The 20,168-nt window shown below is 38.9% G+C and overlaps 1 protein-coding gene across 2 annotated transcripts in view; it reads left to right on the forward strand.

Annotated features, from left to right (window-relative positions):
* Positions 1 to 20,168, forward strand: part of scube3 (signal peptide, CUB domain, EGF-like 3) — a 62,888-nt gene that overhangs the window by 27,727 nt on the left and 14,993 nt on the right. Inside the window, exons 5-9 of one of the 2 annotated variants that reach the window (XM_079477796.1) lie at positions 7,036 to 7,176; positions 7,350 to 7,466; positions 12,372 to 12,422; positions 16,069 to 16,185; positions 18,887 to 19,009. In XM_079477796.1, the coding sequence (XP_079333922.1) occupies positions 7,036 to 7,176; positions 7,350 to 7,466; positions 12,372 to 12,422; positions 16,069 to 16,185; positions 18,887 to 19,009 (549 nt within the window). The remainder of the gene's footprint in view (positions 1 to 7,035; positions 7,177 to 7,349; positions 7,467 to 12,371; positions 12,423 to 16,068; positions 16,186 to 18,886; positions 19,010 to 20,168) is intronic. The other variant, XM_079477797.1, reaches the window with a different exon arrangement.

Genomic DNA, 20,168 nt, shown 5'->3' on the forward strand with positions numbered 1-20,168 from the left:
TATGCTTCAGATAATTGCAGGCCAGGAAGAAATGATATTGGATTCGCGACAGAGAAAGTGACATCATTCAGCATCTCGGGGTGTTGAGGGATTGATGAATAGGATGTGAAGCCGACAGTCAAACAAAAGTACTCGGCTAATCACTGCACCTCATGAGGTTTAGGTAAAACGAGGTTATTCCTGCATTTTAGTTTGATATTGTACGATAGCAGTTGTTTATTTTTTATATGCGTGTTTAGAAATTACAGTATTGGTTGCAGCAGTTTGCCAGTAATTTACTGTAGATTTACATTTATGTAATTTACCGGCAACAGTTTATTCAAAGATAAATGTCTTTATCCTTACAGAAGAAAACTCATGCAAAGCATTCTGGCAAAACAAACTGTTGCCAATAAATTCGATAAACATAAACCTACAGTGAGTTACTGGAAACTAGCTGCAAAACTGCAGCAAAAACGTTAACGGTGTATTTGTAGAAGGAGGGCGACCAAAATTATTTGCTTAGGTTTCTTGCATTGTTATGGTATGAAAGATATTTAAACTTCTTACTTTGAAAATGTAAAAAATGACCTTATTGTACTTAGATCATGTTAAACCCTTGTTTTCACGTTGTTACACTTTAAAAACCGAGCCGGAAAATGTTGTTACTAATTTAAACTTTACCATATGTCCATTTGTGTCTTTCTCTCTCTCGTCATACGATTGATCCATGTGTCCTGCCTTACAGATGAAACGCAGACGTACACATTTCTCTTATTCTTCCATATGAATTCGTCCCTGTGTGCGTGACTGCGGATCCGACGTGACGTGAGTCCGGCCCACCGAGCAGCTAGCTGTTCATTGAAGGCATCTGGTAGACGTTTCAGACTCATTGTTGTCATAGCAATACCTGCGGTTGTGTCTGTATTGTGGTTGTAAGACGAAAAGTACTTTCGCAAACACGTTCTTCAATGACAGCTAATGTGCGTCGTATTGATGCAGAGAATAAGATGAGAGGAAGTAGAGCCTCGGGCTGTGTGGTGATGTCTGAGATGAGAAAATCCAGCGGAAAGTACTTGATAATCACTCAAGCTCATTTCCACTGCGTCTTGAATGTTTTCTCAAGGTAATTGAAGTGTTGTGCTTTCTATAGCTGGAACGGAGTGTTTTAGAAAGTTGCTAAATAACGATAACTAAAAGCCAAATCGCTGTTCAGAGATTTTCGTAGGACACTGTTGAAGCCTTTAAAGTTAACACCATCATTTTGTGATGGTTGCTTGGAATGATTTAAAGATTATGGCAATAATTGCTTATAATGATAGATTTGTAATACAAGTCTTACCATTTGCAAAGACACTTTATGTTAAACTTGACCTCTAGTCTCCATGTGTCCAGAGAGATCAGAGCATGATGATGAAGAGTTCTGATGAAAGATGATTGAATCAAAGATGCTTTTGTGTCACACCTGTGAAGTACACACAGCGGATTCATCTCAGCACATGTGTTTTGTGTTGTGGTCAGTGCCACGCTCTGCATATTCACTTAGTAATAAAAAACGGCCGCCCTTTTCTTTAAATAGAAGTCTGGAGTGTTGGCTCACGCATGCACAAAACGCACTGTATCACACATTATACACACACACAAATGCAGATACACAGATCCGCAGTTTGTCATATCCTAACATTTATCTGATCGTGTCCAATGTGGTCGTTTTTTCAGTGTGCAAAACCTTTTTTGGCAGTTGGACTCTCACGTCTTCACATTTAATTTGAGGAAAAACCCCAAAGAGAGTTCAGAAGAGAGCAGGTCTAATCTGGCCGTTCCAATCGAAAGTATTCCAGCGACGCAGACTAGCATTCACATCATTAAAGAAACCACCCGAGGATTGTTTTTGGAACGCATGCTGTACATAAATAAACGCATAATTGCTAGTCATCAAAGGTGCTTGTCATATGTAATTATAGAATCTCAAGGAGTTCGTGCTAAACTTCGTCGGAGGAGTTAAAGTCCAGGCAACAAACTCCTCATGACATAAACTTTCATCTTCAAAACTCTCTGCAGCATGCCTGTAGTTTAACGTTTTTTTTCAGAACTGTCTTGATCCCCGACTGTCAAATAGCGACCCGCATTTACGGTCATTGTCGCAGATTCGTAGCCAAATCAAACTCTGGAAGCCCGTCGCTTTGGGCTAGAAAGAAGAGAAGATACAGCTCTGCCAAGACTAAATAGTTTTTGACAGAGACGACAGAATACGGTTCTGTAACTTTCATTGATCAGAGCGGCGTGCGGATGCTCTTTGGCTGTGTAGAATCAGATCTACGGGTGTATTTGTTGAACACATATCATTTAAGGTGGTTAAGGTGTTCCTGTCTCAATAGATTACGCTGTCTGCGCTTTTGCTAGCGGCCGGTGTCTCATCGGTGTCATATTTATGAGTTTTGAGCTGTGTTGAAACCCATGCTACCAAACCAATATAGAAACAGAGAATCCCTCAAGCTGTCCTGCTTGTCTTTATGTATTTTATCAACACTATAGCTTAGCCACATGTTCAACAACAGTCTGATATTAATTGTGATGAGTGATCATGTTAATTCACACATATCGTATGATCGTAAGCTATTCAGCACCTGTTCACCTCATTGTATTTTGAGTGCGATTCATTGACCAAACAGCTAAATAAACTAATTGAAAGATTAATAGCGTCATTTATTTATTTTGATCAAAAAAGTTATAGTAAGAATCTTGTCATTGTGAAATTTTTGGCCACGATAACAGACTAGTGAAAATCTGATATTCTGAATTTTTAGCCTTTTACCAAAAAAGGTTAAGTCTTGCCACAATTACATTTTTGGGAATTTTATATTTTTTATATCATTCCCATATAACCGGCAGTACCTGGCCCGAAGTTAACTTCCTGTCTATGTTTGGTTATAATAAAACAATTTATTTTATATTTAATTTAGATTAAATTTGGATACATTTTGTTTTCGGATATATTAATTGTATTAAATTGAATTAAATGTACTCCACAGCGTCTTTGCAGTCGTGTCAATCTGCAGAACGTTCCGGTTGTATACTTCCAGACCAAGTTCTTCCCTGTGGCATTTATACCAACTTGTTAAATTTTAAGAGTCCTTTAGAATTGAATAATTGCAGTAATGTGCTAGACTTTTTACTATTGCGGGTTGTGTGCATATTCTGATCTTTCTAGCTACATTCACCTTTTCTTTGGCCATTGTCATTTAACGTGTTTTCAAGTGTTTCAAATTTTATGCTTTAGGAAGTTAACATGCCGTGTGGTATGTTATTAGTTTACAGTATAATTCAGTCTGCAGTAAGCGAGGTTAATAACTGGGTTTCGGGGTGTAGACTTTTTTAGAGTAGACACCCCATAAATTCCAGTTTATACGCTTTGGGAACTGAATAGGTGTTGGATTTAATTGCTTACAGGTCACATTAATTCCTCCATCTGGAAATGTGAAGTGAACGGAGGCTGCAGCAGATTGCCACGGCAACCATGTATGACATAACCTTCACTTGTACGGAGGACAGTATTTGTTTGAAATCTCATTTGATATGTTGATCCGTTATATTTACTTGTACTTTTCTTTGCACTCCAGTTCGTAATAGTTCAATTGGCATATTAGGTTTCTGTGCCGTTGAGCGTACTAAAGTTCGATATGGTCTGTTATGTTTGTTTGCGAAGAAGTTTGTGTTACACAACTCGCACAAAAGACAGATTTCCAGGTTTGTCTTTGGACTTATGGGAAAGCCACGTACGTAAATGAACGTTCTCCACGGTTCAGATGTTTTGAGAAGAATTGTTTACACATCACCCAACGACTTGTTAGAGGAGCGTTTAAGTGTGCCAACTCTTCCAGAGAGGTGCTGAAGCCTAAAGCTTCCTGAAGATTAGATGGCGTCCTCCGTGTCTGTGCTGTTTTCGGTTGGCATGCACATCAGAAAATTCCTACACAATCGCTTTGATATTACGTTGGTATTTTGTCTGTGTTTCAGCATAAAGTTCACCTTCAGAAAAACTGCAAGTTCGTATAAGAAAAACATTTTTTTGCAACTGTTGTAGTTTTGTTACGATTTGAACTGTAAGAGTAACAGAGAGTGTTAAACATGTAACATCTATTCTGTCAAATAAACACCGACACGTATAGCGATAGACTTTTCATTTCGGTGCATCCCAATATATAGAGAAAGCATTTTTAAATAACATGCCAGTGGTTAAGTGGGAGACGTTTACATAACATTCTGTAATTATGAATAAATACATGTTTTTTAATAGTTGGAAACTAATAATAACAGTAATTCTGACATGAATTTAATTTAGCTCTTGTAGAGTTATCAGGTGGTGTCGAGCTTCTCGAGTGTGTTTGTTAGAGAATGCTTTCAGTTTACTAGCGAACAAAGTCACCGATGTTAAATCCTCTCTTTCACTTTCCATCCCTGGCCATCGCTCAGTAAACCACCTCGCTATATTCTGTTGCCTTCCACATATATGCTTGTGTTGTAGTGGCACAGACTCTAATCGTCCACTTTTAATTCTTTTCAGATCCCAACTCTGGTGTAAAATTCTTCCTATTTCTGAGTATTAGAGAGCAGATTTTCAGAAGTGATTAAACTTGCTCTAGTAATGATACGACCAGCAGGGAACGGTCAGGGAGTTAGGAGGTGACGTCAGGGTTGGGCTACACCTTGAGGTGGGAAAAAGGCTCATTTGAACAATTTCCTGCTCTTTTGCCGGATTTTAATCCCACCGTGATGAATTGATCTGCAGAACTGAGATGCAGTCCGAGACCCTCTGTTAGTGAAACGAGACCCTCTCTGGAAGTTTTATGAACTTGCATGACATGCATCTCATTTTCGAGCCCTACATACTACATACTTGATCTTTTCATGCCTTTTGTTAATCTTGAATTAAAAACGATTCTGACGGTCTCAATACAATACAAACCTCACAGGATCAATAGATTCATGGATCTGTCTGGATCTTACAACAAGAGCTTCTTTAGAGAAATGGCGCAAACCCCGGCTGCTTCTCAGAGCTTTGAAAGTTTGTCAAAAGCACACTTCTGTGTCTTCCAGGCACTTTGTGAAACATTATCGTTCACGGCTGTGCAAGAGACGGAGGGAACGCGAGAGAGAATTGGAGAGATTGAAAGGTTGCTCAGACGTCAGTTCCTGAGAGAGTAAAAATGGTACAATGTTGTTTTTTGGCAGCAGAAACTGACAACAAAAGGTTCTTATGAATCAAAGTCATGCAGGCAGATGTGAACGGTTGTGAATTGCTAATTGAAACCAAAACGTTCAGCTCTGTTGCCCCTCGGTTCACATTTGTCAGCGGTTTTTCTATACGGAGGGGAAAGGTTTCCTGTAAAGTGTGCTCGGAGGGTCTGCTTAAAAACCGCCCTCGGGGTGTGTGTGTGTGAATGTGTGTGAATGTGTGTGTTGTCTTCGAGCAGTTTGAATGAGTTGTTTCTTGACCTCTGCATTTTAATCACAGCGTTTTGATGGTTTTGCTTGGGAAGGAATTTGTTTCTATTGAATTTTACACTTGTATTAATACAGTAAGCATCATTTCTTGTGGTTGTCACATGACCTCATGCCGGCGTATGTTTTTATTCAAGTTTGTTTTGATCTGGAGCCTTCTGATAAAATTATTAACGCCATGAAGACAATACTCTGTTGAATAATGTACCACGTAAACAGAGCTTTTCGTGACCTTAATCCGTCTAAAGTCATAATCGTGGTAAATACAAATCGAATTAAGACGTGTGGAGTATTCCTATTTTAGTCGCACATCTTAGGGTAATGTTAACAATTCTTAAAGAAATTGATAGCCGTAAGAGCAGGAATGGCGTTCTGGAGGAAACGTTGGATAGTGTCGCCTGGGGACGTACAATGACATATGTCGTATAATAACATATAATCGATCTATGTTTAACATGTAAAACGGGAACATGAAAGGTATATTCTCATGTAAAGTGCTTAACCATAATATTGTTTTACTCAGATTAAGGCAAACAATTTGATTACTGATGTCCATCTGAACGTAGTCAGTGTCCCAAAAATGTATCCCACAATTCAATGCGGTCTTGTTGACGTTCCATTTGTGTGTAATGGAATTTAAAATGACCTGATCTGTGCTCTCCAGATTATTTTCACAGTCTTAATGTATGTAAGCAATTGTCTCATCTTGGTTCATCATTTTCATTTCCTCTAAGAACGAAGACAAACATCTGAGACAAAGTTTATCCTGAAACAAAACATGGGAACACTTAAAGTCTCCTGTGCTAGGAAAGAGCACTATATATTTTTCTAGTTGTGACTGTTGGATTGGTGGTGTGATATAAGCTTTTGTGTTATATAATGGCAGATATAGAGATTCTGACTGTGTTCAGCTCCCTGTGGTTCTCTCTGTGGCTTTTTCGTGGTGTGGAGGGTCTGTTGACACAGATGCGTCCTGGGGTCTGAAGTCAGTGGGGGTTTTTGTTCTCCTCTTACTGTTCAAACACTGGTGGACATGATTCTGATCTCGGGTCAGTCAAAGAAAAGTAAAGCTTATCGCTCAAACAGAGGTTCTGAACTTAACCAAGCAAAAAAAGTGTTGAAAGGCAGAATAAAAGTATTTTATAGATTTTTGAAGAGATTTGTGTTGACATCTCTTCTTTTTCCGAGATGCAGACTTAAGTAAAAGTGTCCATTTGCGCTCCGTTTATCTTATTGATGTCTAGGAGAAATAATTGAGATTTCTTTTTTCAAAATAGTTAATCTTGGGCTTTTCCAATGAGTTTAACTATGAATGCTGTACATGATGTCTGTTAATCCGTGTTATAAACTCTAATGCAAGACGATATATGCGTGAATAATGTAAAAACTAGTTAGAAACGCAACTATGCTGTTTTTTGGCTGGGATGTTAATTATTGGTCACGAGATGGAGAAATGGCACACGCTGTCAAAAATCTGGAGAATGTTAATGTCTTAAATATATGTAGATAAAGACATCAAATCCTCTTTCTCTGTACATTCTTCGTGGTCTGCAGTACGCTTCAATGGAACGGATGTGCCCACCTGCATGGACAAAAACCACTGTGCTCACATCTGCCGAGAAACACCCAAAGGAACCATCGCCTGCGAGTGCCGGCCGGGATTCCAGCTCACCAAAAACAACAGGGACTGTAAATGTGAGTCTTTTATACGAATACGGGTCAACAGAGAATAAAAAGAAAAAGAGAGAGAGGAAAGTGCCAGTCTGTTTAATATCTTCTGTGTCTTTAGTCTGTTTCCATTGACAGGCTAAAAGACAGAATGACACATTGACTATGAGAAACTAATACTAGCTCATCTTTTTGTCTAGTGACTTGTAACTATGGTAACGGAGGATGTCAGCACATCTGCGAGGAGATGGACCACGGCCCCAGATGTTCGTGTCACATGAAATTTGCTCTACACACTGATGGGAAGACCTGTGTAGGTGAGTTTGAATGCTATACTACATTTTAATGAAACATAATCGTTTTTTCTTGAAAAAATGCGCCCTAAAATAGGTTCAATAGGATCAGTTTTGCTTTGAAGCTGACTTCCCTCATCCCTCACGCCGGATATATCATACACAAGTTAATAGAGCAAATAAGTTTGATGAAAAAGCATTCAGCACTTACATTGAATATAGATTGCTGGTTTTTAAAGTATTTTACGGTGAGCACATTGTCTTTAACATATGTATGTAGCTTAAGCGTAACCTGGAGTTTCCATTTGTCTGGTCGCTTGCACCTAAGGTATAAAGCTGAAATATCCGACAGAAATGATTGCATGTGAAGAGTTGTGTGGCTTTGTGCTTTGGCCATCTTACTGTTGCTCTTTGCAGTTTATTTTATTTCTCCTTGACTGTTTAATTCGCTAACACATTTCACTTTTCACTTCTTAACAGCATAGATGCGTGTACATAGATGCCACATTTAGTTGAGCGTGCCTCTCACAGTAAAGTTTTCCAAGATGGTTGTTTAAACCGCTGTGATTTAAATTCCTGAAGAAATAAGCGAATGTGTTGGTCTGTGTTTTAATATGTATGAACTCAATATAACAGGTTTTTGAACTCAGCCAACACCTTCGTCTTGTTTAGAATTGGTAATGTTTGGGTCTGCGCAACAGCACATGACATTTGATATTCATACATGTGTGTTTTGTTCACATGTTTACATTCATGTGTATTGACCCTTCCAATACAATGGAACTTGGGTATAGCGACCCCTCACACAATGAGGCATCTATGTATACATACATGTATGACTTGAATCATTTGGCATTCTATTTCGCTATTTTTCTTTGCTAACTAAAAAGCTGGAAGTGTGTTATCTAATTCTTTGTGGCAGTTTATGTTGCATGTGAGAATGAAATCTGATGTCACGAAAAAGATCACGTAATTTAAAGACATTTGATGCTTATGTGATAAATGTCCGTAGTAAAGGCTCGTGGGAAGATCTTTATCTTTTTTACTTTGTGTTTTGGGTTGAGTTATGATGCAGGAGATTGGTTTTGGGGAAATACTTTCATTATTAATACTTTTTCATATTTTAAACTTGTTGGCTGAGCTCAGATTATAAACCAGTAAACGCAGATGCATTTTTTTCTGAAAATGAACGTTGGACTGTTTTCTGTTCTGCCATATTAGCTGGAAAAGTCATAAAGGAAGCCGCAGACGGCAGTAACTGGTCCGTCCGCCTCATTCGGCCACATTCAAATACAAACAAACACTTGTGAAGTTTAACAGCACAATATCAGCAGCCAAAAGATCAGGGTGTCTCGCTGGGATTTTGCAGCTCGACTCGACCAAAGTAGTGGTTAGTCTGCCCATTTCCTGCTCTCTCTCTCTCTCTCTCTGCCCCCCTGTCTCTCCGCTCTCACTTTCTTAGCTATTATGTCAAGGTCTCGCTGAGATGGCCTGTTATTATCTTTCTATCCCCCCTCAAACCTCCTAGCAGATCCGCAAATGAGACGTCTGGCTGCTCTGACAGCCCCAAAGACATCATTGAATCCACTGCTGTGGAAAAGAACAGGCCACAGAGGCCAGAGGCTTGCGGTGAATCTGTCAGGGTCGCACATCCCCCCACAGGAATCCAGATCGAGCGCGGCCGAAGGCTGGGTCGCGGTCGGAAACGCCGCTGGCTGCGTCGCTCTCTCTCACGAGCTCTAATAGGCCAGAAAGCCACAATAAAACAAGCTGAACTTATTAATGAGCCCATGTTGAGCGAGGGCTGGAGTCGCCGAGTAATTGATGTGGCTTACCCACAATCCCCCGAGGAGATGGAAACCGCTCGTGTGATAAGAGAAGGTGAGAAATGACGCTAGTTGGTGGCTTTTTCAATTAGGGGCACATTAAGTCTCTAGGTTAAGTTGCATTCAAGCTAGCAGATTTCGACTTTGTACTTTTGGAAAAGTAGCTCGCCCAAATGTAAATATTATCTCATCATTTGCTCATGTAAAATGTACATGACTTTCGGTTGAACACGAACGATTCATTTTCTTTAAAACTTACATTTATGTTCATTTTATATTAAAGAATATAACCTGACGGCATATCGTATTATCTTAATATATGAGAGTCAACGTGGCGAAGCTGCACTAAGCCCAAATATCCATCATTAAAGTGATCCAAATGACCGAACTGAAAGTTTGTGCAAGGAAAATCTTATTTAGCGCTTGTCATATCCACGACAAAATATAGTGCATGGTAAGTCCAAATACAGTGTGGCGGCACATCAGTGTGTTGTCATTTGTGTTTTCATCACCACCATAAAAAGATAACATGACAGCATAATATACAATTGTTTATTTGTGTTTAACTAAAGAAAATACATCATATGCATCTGGGATGCCAAGTAGGTGGGTAATAGTCATAGTTCGGTGAACGATTCCTATACCCTCAGTCTTCAATGTTTTTTAACTTTTGAGATTATAGTTAAAAAAATTCAACTTAAGTTATAGACACAAATATGAGTAAAATGAAATATGTTAATATGCATGGGATAAAAATTATTTCCATCCTTTATATCATTTTTGTCCCTTTATAGTGTCACGTTTTGCCAGTTTTATAAAAAATAAGTGTACTCAGTTACCAGGGAGACAGCTGTGTCATTATGGATTATTTTGCATAGTTTGACAAAATTACAGCCGTTCTTTGCTAAAAGTGTCTTTAGTTGAAGAAACACCCAAAGCATGAGAATAGAAACAGTTCAAGGGATCAGACGTATAGTAAAATCTTCCACACATGTTAGAGACATTTTCACATGCTTTGGTTAATTGGAACGCGACCAGAAGTTGCGTTGGATTTATTAAGAACGTTTTGTTCGTCAGCCCTCGTGATATGAATCCTCACGAACAGGTGTTCACAATTTACAAAAGCTTCTTAACAATCTCTGGTCATTTTTGTAACATCCTTTGCTTCATTGCGCTGCACGCCAGTCCTTGGACTTTAATCTTGAAATGGCAGTTTGGCCACATTGGTTGGGCAAAAATCGATCGCTCTGATCTTACTGGGTGGCTTTTATGTGTGTCTTGAACTGCGCTCTTCCTTTCTCTCTTTCTCTTCGTCTTCACTCACTGCTTCGGGACTGATGCATATCTGCGGCTCTGTTTATTTTTGCACTTTATTCAGCTTTCATCTTTCGCAATCTGTTGCGGCAGTTTCGCTTTGGCGAGTTTAGCAGGTGATTTGGAAAGGGCTGCGTTGGGTGCTGCGAGCAGATGGAGACTCGGAGGATGACAATAAACCGAATACGCTATCACACCTTCATTACATCACATTTATTTATTTGGCAGACGCTTTTATCCGAAGTGCCTTACAATTTGGAGAGCACATTTCGTTGAACGGTACCTATAGTTTACAAGGCCATGTTATTAATAGGATTAAAACTAAAGGAAGCAAGGGAGAGAAGGAACAACCTGAAATACTTTTTTTAAATTAGACATAAAACATAGCCAGTTGTTGGTTAAATGGTTTTTGAAAGTTGTGAAGGATGCTGCTGTTCGGCTGGAGGCTGCCAGTTCATTCCACCGCAGGGAACCGAATGAGTTCGGCTCACGTGTATAGATGAGGAGGTCTGTAATACCTGGAGGAAGCTGTCTGTTATTTATCTCCATTGTAGATAGACTAAATCCCTCAGAATTATTAAAAAACGTCTTCGAAGTGAGTAGGCCATAGTGATTAGTGATAGTATTGCTTTGTACGGTTCCGGATAAATTATATCAAATTATGCACTCTTAAAAATAAAGATGCTTCAAAAGTTCTTCACAGCCATTTTTGGTTCCACAAAGAATCTCTTTCTTACTTTTTTATAATCTAAAGAACCTTTTTCGCCACAAAGAACCTTCAGATGCTAAAGGTTCTTGAAGGAACCAAATATTTGTAAATAATTAAAATATGACATCACTTTGAATAATTGTGAATTATTTGCAATTATAAGAACTCAATCATTTTTCTTACATTTGCAAAATAAATTAGGATTACATATTATTATTTGTAATAAAAATCAGTTTATTTATTCATAAAAAATTTACTTTATAACCTTTTTTAACTTTTACATTTTGGGATTTTTGCCCCTCTGTCACCTCATCTGTTTGAAACATAGAAAATCAGGTAACTTTGTGTCCTTATCATCACATAATACATAAATAAATTGATCTCAAACTCACATTTCCTTTGATAGTTCTTCGTAAATCAAATTGATGATAAATCATCGTTACCGATGTTAGTTAGTAGTAATGAGATTTGTTCATGCATGATTTAAAATAAAATAAATATACAAACCATAAATAATATGCCCTTTTTAGATTTAACATTGATTCTGTTAATGTGTCTGTGTCACTTCCAGATTGATAAATAATCTCTGCATGATGTCACTTCACACCTTCCTGCTCGGTTTCAATGTTTTCAATGTTTACCACCAAGCGTCTGGCTGTATTTAGACTTACACTAACCCGTGTGCGCCTTCTGCCGTCTGCTGTGTTAAATCACTCTCATGCGTGGGACGGTTGTGTCGTCCGTGCCTGAAAATCCTAATCCTTGTATGAAAGTGTATCAAAGTGGTTTTATCGTTGTCAGTCTTATTTTATGTTACTGCTGTAAAAACGAAGTTTAAACTAGCTGAAGGTGGTTTGCTGCTTGCTGTAAAGCCAGACTGGTTTCCATCGCCCAGACTGGTCTGGATTGATGGTTTTAGAGGGGTTTTGAGCTCCAGCCAACATGCCAACAAACAACCAGCAAATCAAGTTAGAGTTAGAGCTCAGTTAAGCCTTTTTGGATAAGATTGGCCAGTTTGTTGAGTCAATTTTGGAAGACTAAAGCCGTGTTTCTGTAATGTGTGTGTGTGTGTGTGTGCAGAAGAAAGGAGTGTCCAACCGCAGCCCCTGCAGCCACAGCTGTTACCCAATGGTAAATATCTCCATTTCTCTAGCTTGATTCCTATTGGCTTCCTCTTTTCCAAAGTGCGCGTTGTGAAACTCTTACTAACTCACATTGCATTGTTTTCTTGGGTTGGGGTTCAGTACAGCTAAGATCAAGGCATTGGATTTGTTTCTTGAATTCAAGTTTTGATTTCTTGGATTGTCTGAACCTGAGCCCAACTTTGCCGGCGACCTCCTGATTCATCTCCCTTCCTCTAATGAGAAAGCATGTTCAACCTAGACCTTCAAAGTTAGAAAAAGTCTTATGTAGGTCAATAAGCATTGATTCAGCACTCATTTGACCTATAATGAATGTTTTTAATGCAGTTCGATTGGTACCTGATTTAGAGCGCAGCACGCATGACAAAGCTCTTGCAAGAGGTTAGAAAGTTCTGCGACTCGATCTGCATGCTGGCTGAATGCGGGAAGCTTGATATGTTTCTCATTCTGTTAATTGGGTTTGATTTAAGCACGCAACAAATACACCGGCGCTTAAGGACAACCTTTGTCCCACGGCCACAACTTTTCTTCCTTTTGTTTCTCTCGCTGTCTCCTCTGGTATTTTCGAGACCTGGAAAGCTTCGCGGTTCCTGAAAACCGAGTTTGTCTAACTCTCAACATCCGAGCGGTTTTAATGTGGGCCGATGTGTTTGGTCAAAGCTTGGAATGACCCTTGCCACAGCTGTCACATGCCGCCAGAGGTAAAACTATTCGATGAATGTTTCTGACTTGTCCGACACTTAATTGTGCCAACATTTTCAGTTGTGAGGGAATTCTTGAGCAAGCCTTTGGATGGTTTTGCTTAAGCAAATTGAAGCCAATTACCATGATGGTCATATACATGCCAACATGATTCAGGGTTACATGTAGTCCTGCTCAGAAACGGGTTTTTTTAGACGTTTTTGCACGCTAGTACCTCTTCAGACTACTTTTTGTTAACATTTTAAGTCGAAATGGAAGTCAGAATGTCAGGAAGAGATGGTGGGATCTCTGGGGAAATGATTAGCTGAGCGTAATTGCAATGAATGCAGAGCAGTTTCCAGCATTGCTTTAGCAGAAGTCCCTGAAGTTTTCTCAAAGATCATTGTGCGTTAGCAGGCAGGCCGCTGGCCTCAAGATAATGACTGTGTTTTTCTTCATACACTAACACCTTGTCTTTCAGTAACTCATCTAAAACATTCATATAGACACCTCCAGACCTCCAGAAAGAGAAAAAAAACGTAATTACTGTCTGTGGAGATAATGGCTGTATTGAGATTCCCAAGTGTTGGAATGCGACCAAAGCCGAGCCATTCAATCAGCATGAGCATTCTGAAAGAGTTCAGGCTATTTTTTCGGAAGAGCGGGTCTTGACACGCACACCCGTCGATGTTTTGTCTGTCTTGTCTGAGGAAGGTGTTAGATGCTTGATGTTTGAAGTGCGTGCATGAAATCTGAAAAGAAGCTCTTAAGCTTATTTGTGGAGCCCGACCTCAAGTTTCTGACATTCTACTGCCGAGAGAACACAATGGGATCTTGTGTTATGTTATTCTACACAATGTTGTGTTAACATTAATAGTGAGTGGGGCAGCATGATGAATAAAAAAAACTGCAAACGATTTTAGTGAAGCGCGGTTAAATGCTGCTGGTTGGCACTCTCGTGTAGAAACCCCATATATACGCCATAGAAGAAGTACCATAACACACGTAAGCTGCGTCTGAATTCGCTCACTTGTTCACTCATTCACTATTCCCTATTCATCGAATGCTAAATAGTCCACTATATGGGGAAGAAGTGAGCGATTTCGGACACTGAACAATGTCCGCAACGGTACTGTCAGATGCAGGGTATATTATGTCATACCGCTTACAGGACATAGTGAGCGAGTGAGTGTACATCAGATGTACACTCAAAATCAGAGTGCATTGTGGGTAAAAAGTAGTGAACGAATGTAGGGAATGAGAATTCAGACAACACTACAAAATGGCGGACACCGGATACATTGCACTATAAAGGAGAAAGGAAGCGAATTCGGACGGTCGTGTTTCTTTAGCGGTCCGCCTGGATACAACACAAAGATGTCTGAATGAAGAAGCAAAATAAGAATTATCACTTGCTAAATTCTTAAAAGTAAGCAAAGATCACGGCATGAACGTATAATCATTGTTATGACTTTTGACACGTTCGTCTGATACTGCGGGAACATTTCCACACCTCTATACATGATGCGGCAAAAAATGAAACATGATTGGTATTTACTTACTTGTTAGTCATACGGCCTCTAGGGGACGCCTTTGCCAAAGAAAGCTGCCAAAGTTCGCAGACCTTCCGTAAAGTCTGGCGACGCAAGACAAGTGTCTTCATGACAATAAAGTATATTTTTAATGATGATGTTTGACAAGTGTTACTTTTTCAAAGGCAAGTTATAAGCGACTCAAACTCTCACTGCTTTTAGATCGTGCAGCATTTCCTACGAATCACCGTGTTTCATGGACAAACATATGCATGAAACTAAATCACAGACTTTTCAAAATTATAACCACTCTAGACACATTTACTATAATATACAGAGTAGTATGTACAGAAGTTGAATATATGTGGTAGATGAATATGAATGTCAAATTGACCCATTCAGGAGTGAGTTTTGGTTTTGTTGTTATCTGTGGATGTCCTGTGGATCAGTAGAGTTTGATGGAAAGTCAAACTAAATGTGCTTATACATCACTAACCTTTGTATGTTCCCCTCCGTAAAAAGATGCTATTCACGTATCTTAACAGCTAAATTCTTTCCAAATGATAGGATTTAGTCACACAAAGGCCAGTGTTTTCATATTTCAAAGGCATACAGTAGATGTGATAACTGATTTTGATTTTCAGAGATTGATGTTGTTAGTAAATATCGAGTGTGTTTCGACGTAGACCAGCAACCTGGCATATGCGCTCTCTCTCTCTCTCTCTCTCTCTCTCTCTCGATATAGAGTGGTTCTTGGGAATGGCAGCAGGTTTTGTGGTAAACCCATGTGCAGGGAAGTTATTCTTTTATTTTAATGGGAGCAGTATGAGCTATCCCACATCCCATGTTTTTATACCTTGCGGGGACTTTGCATAGACATAATGACTGTACCTAACTCTCACACAAACCTTTTTGCATTTTCATACACGCATCATTTAGTTTTTCATCAGAGATGTCATTATATACAGCACATAACATATAATATAAACATAATTTAATTTTAGCACGATGTTTAGGAATCAGTCTTACTGTATGACGTGAGCTTTTGCCATATCTAGCAAACTTGAGGAGATGATTTTGTGCCCATAGTATATAGCTAATAAATCCATCTCCCTTCGAAAACACCCGCTCCTGTTCCCAGAACCACGTTTACTAACTGTAGATAAAGACATATAGATCTTATGTCTTGCACTGTTTTATTGCTGTTGTGTTTTCTGCTGAATGATTGACAGGGAAAATGCTTGGCAAACACCTTTTCCCTGTTGACATTTCCTGTTGAATCAGGAAGCTTGGGCAGCTTGCATGTGTTGTGTTTAATGACTAACAGATCTGAGGTTGATACACGAAAGTTTGACGTGGATTTATTCGGGTACGTCTGAAGTAAAACTGACTTCTGCCGTGTGTGTGTTTGTGTTCTTTCAGAGACGTGTGCGGTGAATAACGGCGGATGTGACAGCACGTGTCATGATGCTGTCACTGGTGTGCGGTGCAGCTGCCCGGTGGGCTTCACACTACAGCCAGACCGCAAGACCTGTAAAGGTAATACTGAGATAAAGATATTTTCTATTACCTAACTCCAACCTTAAATCTCTCTCTCTCTCTCTGACAACTCTCTGCATTTTTACATTTTCAATAAAAACTGTTCACACACATGTACACAATTACACAGAGACAGCAACGCACAGCTAGCGCATAGATAGTTACTGTAACTGCTATTAGGATATTTGTTTAAATGTCCAAAAATTTTATTATTAGCCATGTCCTAATAATAGTGGACTATTTAAAAATAGCTGGAAAAAAACATTGATGTAGTTGGGTCCATGTTGGCATCATGAACGTTCCCATAGTAAAACATTATTTTTAAGGAGGAGAAATGCTCAGAATAGCAGCGCAGAATGGTCTTGTTATAATGACTGTAATTCCAGAAGTGTTTAAAGTCACCAGGACAAAACTTTGATAAAGACACATTTCTCTGTTATCTGGTTGTTGACAGTGTTCGTCTTGCTGTAAAACATACATGTTCTTCAAGAAGTTGCATTTAACTGAGGATTTAAGATGATTCGGTGTTAAAAAGTACTTAGATTTTATCGCGAAAAGTTTACACAAATATTACAATATAAGTGACATATGCTTTATAATGTTGTAAAACAAAACAGTCTGATAAAGGACTAAAAAAATACTTATAGGAATTGTTGTTCACTTTCAACATACATTTTCATGATATTTTACTCACCCCTGTTGTCATCCAAGATGTTTATGTATTTTTTTCTTTAGTCGAAAAGAAATTTAGATTTTTGATGAAAACATTGATTATTATTACCATGATTATTCTCCATATAGTGGACTTCAATGGACTCCAAACGGTTTAAGTTCAAAAAGACAGTTTCAGTGCAGCTTCAAAGGGCTTTAAATGATACCAGGCGATGAATAAGGGTCTTATCTAGCGAAACGATCTGTCATTTAAAAAAAAATATATATATGCTTTATAAACACAAATGCTCGCCTTGCTCTGTTCTGCAAAACTGCGTTCACGATTCAGGTAATACGTAATTACGCTGAAATGGTCACGCTTGACGTAGGCTGAAGTACAGAGTCAGTGTTTACAAGTTGAACATGCAAATACTAAGTCAAACGCCATTTACAAATAAAGGGAGTTAAAAGGTAAAACAAGGATGTCGGACGATTTTGAACTTGGAGGAGAAGATGAGATGAATTTTTTCGAGCATGACCTTTTCAATTTAATTATGTATTGCGTGAAGTCATGAATGCGCTTTACAGAACAGAGCAAGGCGAGCATTTGTGTTTATAAAGCATATACATAAAAAAGAAATTAGAAAATGACAGATCGTTTCGTAGATAAGACTCTTATTCATCGTCTGGTATCGTTTAAAGCCTTTTGAAGCTGCACTGAAACTGTCATTTTGACCTTCAACCGTTTGGAGTCCATTGAAGTCCACTATATGGAGAATAATCATGGAATGTTTTAATCAAAAACCTTAATTTCTTTTTGACTAAAGAAATCTAAAAAGTGTACGCTTATGCTGTAGATGTCCGACAGTCGAGTTATTTAAAGACTTCAACCGTAATCTCAGAAATGAGTTCATGCATCTCCCGTCGTTTCATTAAATGCCATTAAAACAGATACGCTTTAAGACAAACTGTCGTGTGGATTGAGATGTGTCTTTAGAAATGACAAATTATCACAATTGTGTCTGATTATACTTAACGTGATCTTCAGATGTAATCGGCCTCGAGTTCAATAAAAAAATGGAAGACTTTTAGGTTCATGTGTCCGTCACTGTCTCGCCTCATTGCGACACGCTAACAAGAGCGATAAAAGAGTATTGAGTTTTATTAGTGCTGCTACAGCAGAAACAAAGAAAATCATCTCCAGACTGCTGGCATAAGAAAACACGACAGACATAGAGAGAGAGAGAAGTTGTGTTTTATTCTATGTGTAATACAGTGATTCTGTCCAGATGATATAGAGATGAACGGCTCATTTCCTCAGATGATTCGGCTAATCAGAACCATCCACTTTAGCTCAATCATAGCCAACTGAAGGCTGACGATACATCCATCCATTATTCCTTAAGAACAGAGCAGAGGAGACGTGGTCCTTATGAAACTTCCTCCTGTTTGAGCTGCGGGAGGTCTCCAACATTCTCTGACCGCAGAAATGCTCTGATGTCACACATTTACTCCATGTGTGTCCACTGAAAAAAACATGCTGTGCTCACGGCTAACGTCTCATCTCCTCTTATGTGCTCTCACGGCTCATTTCCCTCATCTCCTATCTTATGTTCTCATGTCCTCTCTTTTCACCTCTGTTCGTTTCATCGTCTCTCCTCTTGTCGTAGCGCTCATCTTCTCCTCTCTTGAAATCTCCTCTCGCTTCCGTCTCATCTTGTCTTTTCATGTCGTCGTACGTCTCACATCTCATCACGCATCTCGTCTCGTGGCACTTTTCGTTTTACGTCTCCCCATTTTTTCCTCTCCTGTCCATTTATCTACAGTCTTTTCTTTTGTTCTCATCATATCCTCGCTTCTCTTTTCTCATTTGAAGACCACATCCTCATATCTGCTCTCTATGAGACTGTTTATCTTTTTATTGTTGCATATTTATTATTCACTTGCGGTCTGCATCACAGTAAGCCGACAGGAACCGTTCTAATCCATTACATGTGTCTTCGGTCATACTATCCAGTGTTCATTACAAACTCTCTCTCTCTTGTTACAGACATTGATGAATGCCGTATGAACAATGGGGGGTGCGACCATGTGTGCAGAAACACAGTGGGCAGCTTCGAGTGCAGCTGCAAGAAAGGATACAAACTTTTGACCAATGAGAGGACTTGTCAAGGTAGGTCGGCCAATTGACGTCTGCGTATTTTTGGTTTGATCCGGTGATATTTTATGATGTTTTGCTCAGCACACATCGCATCTTTTGAGTGGAGCCACACGGGGCTTAACTCATAAATACTATCAAATATATGAAATAGAAAATATAATTATTTTAAGTTTACTTACTGCATCTCTATATGTGTGTTTTAGACCCTAAAGTTAAAGCATGAAGATGAAATACAGTACGCAGTGCACATTAATTCTGTTTTAAGATCAATGTAAGAAACGTATTTTGGTTTCTATTTGTGTTTTGAAAATAAGTTGGTCCTCTTATTTGACAGTAGCGTTAAGGCGGGGTCTGCTCGGGTCACGGGGTCTCATTTACAGGGAAGGTTCAGACTTTATATGACCGCTCGAGGATAGTAATGTTCTGTTTGGCCTGACGGTGCGGTAGCGTTCACCTAGCAGGGGTACAGAACTGCGACACGCCGCTCCTGGCTACAGGTCTGAGGATTAGAACCAGAGATCCCTCCAGAAGCTCCCGGCAGGGATCTCTCTTCTGTGGAACATCTGTACCTTCGGGATTTCACCAAATGAACGTGAAAGAATGAATGACGGAGAATAAATATGAACAGAGAAAACATTATAAAAAGAGTTTTTCGCTATTCATCGATGGGTTTGTCTCAGAAACCTTTCGGTCAAATGATCCTTAAAGCTTTGTGTCTTTATTACCTTTTATAGTCGATTGAACCTTTTTGTCCATAAATTAGCGTTTCCATATTGTTTTCCATAAATTCACTTAATTTGTGCATTACATTTGCATATTCTTCACGCTATTTTAATAGATTTGAATGTTTGATTTTGTAGACACTTTTAATACTTGGCATGTTAAACAGTTCTGTGTTGGGTTATTGCTTGATGTTCAGTCTAAATCTGAGTATATTTTTTGTGGCAGTGATGTTCATTGATTTATTGAAATGCTGCACGGCTTCATGATGGTGTAACTCAAGTTATGAGTGCATTTACAGGAGATGGACATGAAGTATTTTTAAATATCAATACTTTATGTGCGTTCTTACTTGACTCGACTACATTACAAAGCATATATCATACTTTTTACTCCACAACATTTAATACATAAATGCTGTTTTTCACTTTTAGTGCAAGCTCAAATCTAG

This window comes from Barbatula barbatula (assembly GCF_947034865.1).
Source record: "Barbatula barbatula genome assembly, chromosome: 17".
Taxonomy (NCBI): domain Eukaryota; kingdom Metazoa; phylum Chordata; class Actinopteri; order Cypriniformes; family Nemacheilidae; genus Barbatula; species Barbatula barbatula.